The following is a 7,622-nucleotide window of genomic DNA, read 5'->3' as shown; positions in this document are numbered from 1 at the left end:
AGATGATACAAAGAGCGGTCAAATAACTCTCCACAAGTGTAGATAGTTAGCAAATCATAGTGATGAAGGTTTTTTAGTGGTGAGATAATCAAAACAATATGAGAAAACACTTAGATAAGAGATCATTTTTAAAAGATGACAAGGATGCCATCATACTCATTGTATGTGACAATAAGGACATTCACTATTGCAAAGACAGTTGTGAGTAAGAATTTTTGTATCAAATCAATATAAATACTATCCTATGCTTATTGCAGAAGTCATACACCTGAGCCAATATTCATAGTGATAAAGGAGCCTTTCAACGTTAGCAACATAGAGGATATAGACTATCAAAGTTTCAAATAGTGGTAGGCATGCATTCAAGGTAGCTCAAATAGAGGAGATTTGATAGAGCACAAGCCATGATAGAAACCTAGAGACAAATCCCTGTATCGGGCATAGTTATGAAAGATAGTGCCCTAACAAGTTCTAAAGATTTGCTTGAATTGATCAAAATATTGTTGCATTATTAGTCCATAGGCTACATTTTGTGTGGGTTTTCACCTGAAACCTGTCTCACACCGTAAAACAATTAACGGGTTGACGTGAAACTGTCGGCTTTCAATAATTATATGATTTGTTGTATTATTTTTTAAAAAATTAAATAATCATCGAAATTCCGACGTCCCCTATATTTGCACCAACGACTATACCGTCGGGAATACAACATCCTCATCGGTACATAGTTCCTGGTTGTCATGGACGGCGTCGGCATTCTGATGGAAATCAATGAAAAACATCTGACGAGGATGTTGTATGCCCGACGACATTCTCTCGGCGGATGAGCGGTCGGGGTAGTACATGCCGATGAAATCCATCGGCAGGACTTACACTAGCGGCGAAGGGAACATTTGGTCTTGCTGATACCCGATGAGGCTATCGGTAAGACATACACCGATGGAGTTCCATCGGTGTATGTCTTACCGATAGCCTCATCGGGTATCAGCAAGACCAAATGTTCCCTTCGCCGCTAGTGTAAGTCCTGTCGATGGATTTCATCGGCATGTACTACCCCGACGACACTCGAGGCAACAGGTCTCCATCCATCGGGTGTCGTCGGCGTAGTACATGCCGATGAAATCCATCCGCAGGACTTACACTAGCGGCTATCGGCAAGACATACACCGATGGAGACCTGATGTCTTGGGTGTCGTTGGGGTAGTACATGCCGATGAAATCCATCGACAGGACTTACATTAGCGGCGAAGGGAACATTTGGTATTGTCGATAGCCGATGAGGCTATTGGTAAGACATATATCGATGGAGACCTGATGGTTTCCATCGGAATTCCGACGTTGGCGAGCATTGTCAGAGTATCCGACAACAAGTTTTCGACGACTGCATTTGTCAGTAGTCCGATGAAAAATAGTCAGAATTCCAACGAGTGGCCATCAAAATGGAGCCCCAAATGTACTAGTGACTCACCCTTGTAGGAGACTATCCACACTATATTTGAGGATTTGCGTTAAGATTCACTACAAAAACGTACTAACCTATATTCACCAAAGTGCGCCCAGATTGCAGAGAAGAAGCTTGATGTATGGGAGGACTTCTCAGATTTCACAAAGGAGATGGAGTGGGTTTGGTTGAGTCGTCTACATGATGAGTACCTCTACCTTGACAAAACCTATTGCATTACAAAGGAGGCCATCTAGGTCATAACTAGAAAACTGGCAGAAGGAGCAATTCCACCAAAGAAAGGAATCAAGAATGTTGAAGTCCAAAAGCTAACTTTCGATAGAAGAAGCTTGAATATTAGCAACATTGCAAACAAAGCAGCACTATATGCAATAAAGGTTATAGCCTATAAGATATATTTCATAAACTAAGAGGATTTTTTCATTGCAGTTGCCATTCATACAACACATCCAATAGTAGTGGAAGGAAAATATTTTGACTTGTGTGAAATTCTAAGAAAGCAATTGTCGGAGAATGAATTCCAAACGAAACAAACAAGATATCAATTCCAATATGACACCCTATTAATTTGCCTTGCTTTTTATTTCATGCATGAGTTTCCCCAGTGTGTTGAAAAAGCATGGGACACAACTAGACAAGTAGCCAACCAAATTCAAGAATATGCTAGACATTTCCCAACCCCTAACACCTATATACAAGTTTATGTTGTGTACTTCAAGGCTTTTCAAAAGAGAATGCAAGACCAATGGAGGATATCAAATGCCATTGTTCATAAATACTTGGACACCATATTGTTTCAAGTTAATAAGATTTTATAGTAATGGATGCACTTGAGCCCTAGACCTCGTGGATACCTCCACTACCATATGAGGTATCAAATGTAGAAGTGAACTCCTATGTGCAAGGATTACTAAGGTTATTGAAAGATCCAAAAGTATCCCAAGAAAATTCATGGAATCAGTAGAAAAAGAAAAAGCAATAGAGCACGTGGAGAAGAAGAAAGGAAAGATGCATGAACAAGAAGAACAACTAGCTATAAGGAGGAAGAGGAGCAAACAGAGCAAAAAGAATAAACTGGACCTACCCCTAGAAAGAGATCCGAAAGGTTCCAAATAGAAACCCCCCTACAATACCTAGAAAAATCAAAAGCAACTGGCAAGTAAAATGAAAATTACCTACAATATTAGAGAGAGGAGCCATCATAACAAGAGGCGATTTTAGCCCTACTCCGAATGAGTGTAGAAAAGAAGAGACCAAGGAAGAAGCATCAAGCACAAAGAAAGGTGGAACTCGCGATAGACACTAAGGAAGAAATTGAGATCACACAACATGAGGATACCAGACTAAAGAGTACATCAAAAGAAAGCCCCCCATTAAATGAAGACAACACAATGCCTTATATGAGCAAAGGCTTTTTGTAAAGACACTAGAAAATTGCCCAATGATGCCTCAATCTAACAAGCAAATCATGAAAAGAGCATATATCTGATACATGATAGCTAACAAGATTACATCAGAGGACTTCATTAACATATTACCAAACTCCTTAGCTACAACCCTCATGCTCCAAAGAGTAAAGGCAACCCAAGAAGAGGAAAACCTAAAAGACCTAGCAATCTAAATAGTGGCACCAACCCTTACACCCCCACAAAAGCATAAGGTAGTATAATTATATACTAAAGATCTCTAGACAAAACAAAGGGTGGATAAGATAACGTTGGAGAAATTGGAAGTTACACAACAGGTGTAAATGGAGATAATGGAGGCAACTACAAAAGCATACAATCAAATGTGCGAAGTAGAAGAAAAATATGAATAAATTGCAACAGAAACTCCACCTCTCTAGACCGATACTACTACTATAACAACATCCACAATAAAGCACATCAAAGACTTCTTGGTGAAGCAACAACAGATACAATCAATGTCATCATCACAGTTGCTTCAACCACCAATGAAACCAAGTGGATATAGGGAGCATATCTCCCTTACAAAAGTTTCAGCTGGGAGAGATTTTTCAACAAATGACCCAAGATGAGTTCCTAATGCAACATGTGCAGACTACAAAGCAGATAGAGGACACAGTTAGGAGATACTAGTACTCTCACCTAAAAGGAGACCCTTCACAGTTAGCTTTGGTACAATTAAGAACTTTGATAGATGAGTTACATTAAGATCCAACCCTACAAAAGGACAAACTCAAACAAGAGGTGCAAACCGTGTTCCAGCAAGCGAAGATGGATGAGGAGAGGAAACAATATGCTACAACCCATTCTACCCTGGAAGCTCGCATCAATATAGCCAAAATAAAGAGGTAGAAATCAATTAGTTATACCAATATTGTTTGCAATGGCCCACCATTATGGACACTATCAAGGCTCAAATAGGCAATTTGGAACTCTAGATCCTCCACACATCACACAATTATGATGCCCTAAAGGATATGAATGGACAAGAGCAAGTGGCAATTAAGGATCTTCATGATCAGCACTAGCAAGTCCAGGAGCAAAGAGATAAATCCTAAAAAGATAGAGTTTGTCACCCTATGGTTAGCACACATTTACAAAATTCTTCAGGAGGCTCAAAATTTTCGAAAGACAATTTAGATACCAACTATACTCCTAGAGGTAGAAAAACAAAGTGTATAGTTGCAAATTCACATCAATCAACTTCAAGTGGTGAAAAACCAACAAGGCAATAATTTCAATTCTCTTTAGGACATCTACAAAGACATACTTCCACCAAAGACAATTTGACTTGAGAACAAACCAAAATTTTGAAGAGGATGATGTTGGCTAGAAAACAGAGTGTAGACACAAATCCGAAAAAACCTTCTGCATCTTACCCCAAGAAGATTCCAAAATATGAACTTTGAAGTATAGGATGTCATTTAGTGATACCATCTAAGGGTTGTCTCCCCTATTGTAGATATAAGTATGTTGAAAGATCCATTCACCAAAATAATGGTGAATATGAAGGAATATGGAAGGAATAGTATGTGATAGGATTGATAAATATATGGAGATATAAGGATATGTAATGAATATGGATATGTAATAAGTACCAATTGAATATAATGAATACAAATATTTCTTAATTTTGATCTATTGTATATGATGTTCTTATTCTAATTTACATCTAATTAGGTTCGGATATATTTCCTTGTTATCTCAGTAAGACTTAATCCATAGTAGAAGACTACAACACCAAAAATCCTTAGGGTACAAAACTCCAATCTGCATACCTCAAATTTCCTACTAACAAAGATGTTACGAAGAATTCAAAAATAGGTGGCTAGGATGTTTGTTAATGATGGTAGTTCTAATATCTTTATGGGTGGAATACACATAGTAAATTGTGTTCTTTGGCATTAGCTCGCTTTCAAACAATGAATGGTGTATAATCTTTTTTTTTACAGTTAATTAATTTCTACCATCTGCAATAATAGTTATACTAAATATTTTTTGTTTTATGAATATCATAATTTTTCTAATTCCAAAAGCGTGAGCCAATAGATGCAACCAATTTTACTTAATTCAAAAGAATGTAATCCTCTTCTTTTAGTCACCCTTTTATTATGTGCTTTTCTCCATAGCAAGGGATTTGTAATATGTATCGTTTTGATAATATTGTTGTTTCTAAACAAAAAATTAGACAAGCTCAACCAGCAGTTCTAATAAGCCAAGATGCCAAGTGTTATAAAATTAAGACCTGAATTCTCGTGTATATTACTTTTGTTATTTTATTATTAATATAAGCTTTGCAATAATAGTTATACTAAATATTTTTTGTTTTATGAATATTATAATTTTTCTAATTCCAAAAGCGTGAGCCAATAGATACAACCAATTTTACTTAATTCAAAAGAATGTAATCCTCTTCTTTTAGTCACCCTTTTATAATGTGCTTTTCTCCATAGCAAGGGATTTGTAATATGTACCGTTTTGATAATATTGTTGTTTCTAAACAAAAAATTAGACAAGCTCAACCGACAGTTGCCTCCTCCCTAAGACAATATAGGTATCTTATCATCGTTGTCTAATAAGCCAAGATGCCAAGTATTATAAAACTATGACCTGAATTCTCGTGTATATTATTTTTGTTATTTTATTATTAATAAAGCTTTGCTTAAATTGAAAAAAAGTGTTATAAAATTAAGATCACACTATTTGACTGGCTGAAAAATGTGAATTGTGGTCATTTCCATCATTTAGACTTTATGTGCAGAATAAATATTTTGGTAGAGAAGATACATGCATAAATAATTTTGCCTTTAAATATCATATTTGCTCTGACTTGTCAATATATTACAAAACCATTTGTCCTGCAACACTTAGATGCTAAGATGATCCGCCCTGATTTCAGTACTCTGCTCCTAATGGGTTGCAAGTGTTAGCCACAAGCTATTTATACCCTCAGGAGCTTGACCTTTTCAAATATGCCATAACACCAAGTCCTGCTAGCACAGCAGCTCCTGCTGCAACCGTAGCATATGCTGAACTCCGCTGATCTTTTTGATTAAGTTCTAGATCGGAAGAGACTCCTGATTGAGTTTTCTTTACTTCCTTCACATTATCTATGTTTGAGTAATCCAAATGAATCCTTAATCCCTGCAGGTATCAGGCAGATTACAATCATGATTTTTCCCTACATTTTTTCGTTACAAGCAAATTGAAAACTTTTTTTTTCCTTCAGCAAACAGAGTTAAACATATAAATAAATATTTCACGTATTTACATTATTTCTGGGTTTTGTTTGGTGTAAACATATAATGGAATTTATCTTGCAACATCATATGTTGTTTACTCTTGTGGTGCCTATGGGTAATGAATGGTAAAACAAGAATCTGTTTCTTCACAAGCTTTAAATGTCTGAAAATAATCTCTTACACTAAAACTGGGAGTATCTTTTGGAAAACCAAAATTTACCCTTTCAACATTGAAAACGTTCCATGGCAACGTATGGCATCACAAAAACAAATTAGAATAAAAAAGACAGTATAGTGAAGAAAACAAGACAGTAACTTTGGCCAATACAGCTTTCGTAATAGTAGTTTTTCAAAATCCTACTGAAACGCCCAACATCAGTCTTAGTGCACTCAAAGTATTTAAACCTAGAGAAAAAAAATGCTATAGACAGTATCTTTGGCCAATACAGCTTTCGTAATAGTAGTTTTTCAAAATCCTACTGAAACGCCCAACATCAGTCTTAGTGCACTCAAAGTATTTAAACCTAGAGAAAAAAAATGCATTAGGTTAGCTCATATTCACATCTTTGCAAAGTACTATTTGTTCAAAATATCATTCCTCTAGGGATAACTTTTGAATAAAATACATAATTGCCTATAAAAGACATTTTATTCATAATAAAAAAAGAGAGAAACATTTGTAGGATCAAATGAGGTATAACTTTATAAAGCTAAGATACTGGGTTCTAATGGAACCCCTCCTGAACCCAGATCAGTTTGGGAAGGGTTCTAATCTCGATTGGGACCCAGCTTGGTTCCAGACAAGGTCCCGCCTCAGACTTGGCCATTTTGACCTGGTACATCTCTGACGTACCTAAGCCGAATGGCCAGGCTCAAGGCCCACACCTAGCTAAGTTGCCAGTTTACGTAAGGATTCGGTACAGGCTCAAAGTTTAAGTACAACGATACAATAATTTTCTTCTGCTGGGTTTGGTACAGGAAAAGACAAGACAATTGAAAATAGCTCTCATGGGATCTTAACAGACTTCTTTGTCTAGAGAAGCTGAGAAGGATTGATATTCTTGAGAACCAAAAGGACACCTCCAATAGTAGTAACCCAACATCTAGAGGTGTTGGAGTTGTCCGTTCAGTTCCACAATGTGTAGAATGCAAATGTCACTCCTATCACCCTTTCACTAAACAAAATAATAAAGTGTTTTGGAACATGGTGTTCGTCACCACCACAAGAAAATGAACTCAAGTTAGCAAAAATTAAGATAGATATTTGTAGGTGACTTGATTTCCACCTATAGGATCAGATGACACATTCATAGGTACCATAGTCTAAGAGAATAGTTGTGCCAAAGTTTGGCACATTTTGGTCTGAGGGAGCTTCAGATATCTCTCTATACATACATACATACTAAGTCACAGGATACGGCAATTTTCATGAATGAGGTTCAAGTTTAATCA

General features: G+C 36.6%; 1 protein-coding gene across 1 annotated transcript in view; it reads right to left on the bottom strand.

The window, feature by feature from the left end:
• Window positions 1–5,640: 5,640 nt before the first annotated feature.
• The window catches only part of LOC131038528 (CBS domain-containing protein CBSCBSPB3), a 94,546-nt gene continuing 92,564 nt past the window's right edge, over window positions 5,641–7,622 (bottom strand). The window contains exon 14 of the mRNA XM_057970981.2: window positions 5,641–6,072. Coding sequence (XP_057826964.2) covers window positions 5,878–6,072 — 195 coding nt within the window. The 3' untranslated portion in view covers window positions 5,641–5,877. The remainder of the gene's footprint in view (window positions 6,073–7,622) is intronic.

This window comes from Cryptomeria japonica, chromosome 10, assembly GCF_030272615.1.
Source record: "Cryptomeria japonica chromosome 10, Sugi_1.0, whole genome shotgun sequence".
Classification (NCBI taxonomy): Eukaryota; Viridiplantae; Streptophyta; class Pinopsida; order Cupressales; family Cupressaceae; genus Cryptomeria; species Cryptomeria japonica.
The sequence above is the reverse complement of the archived record's forward strand: the minus strand, read 5'-3'. Positions and strand labels throughout refer to the sequence as shown.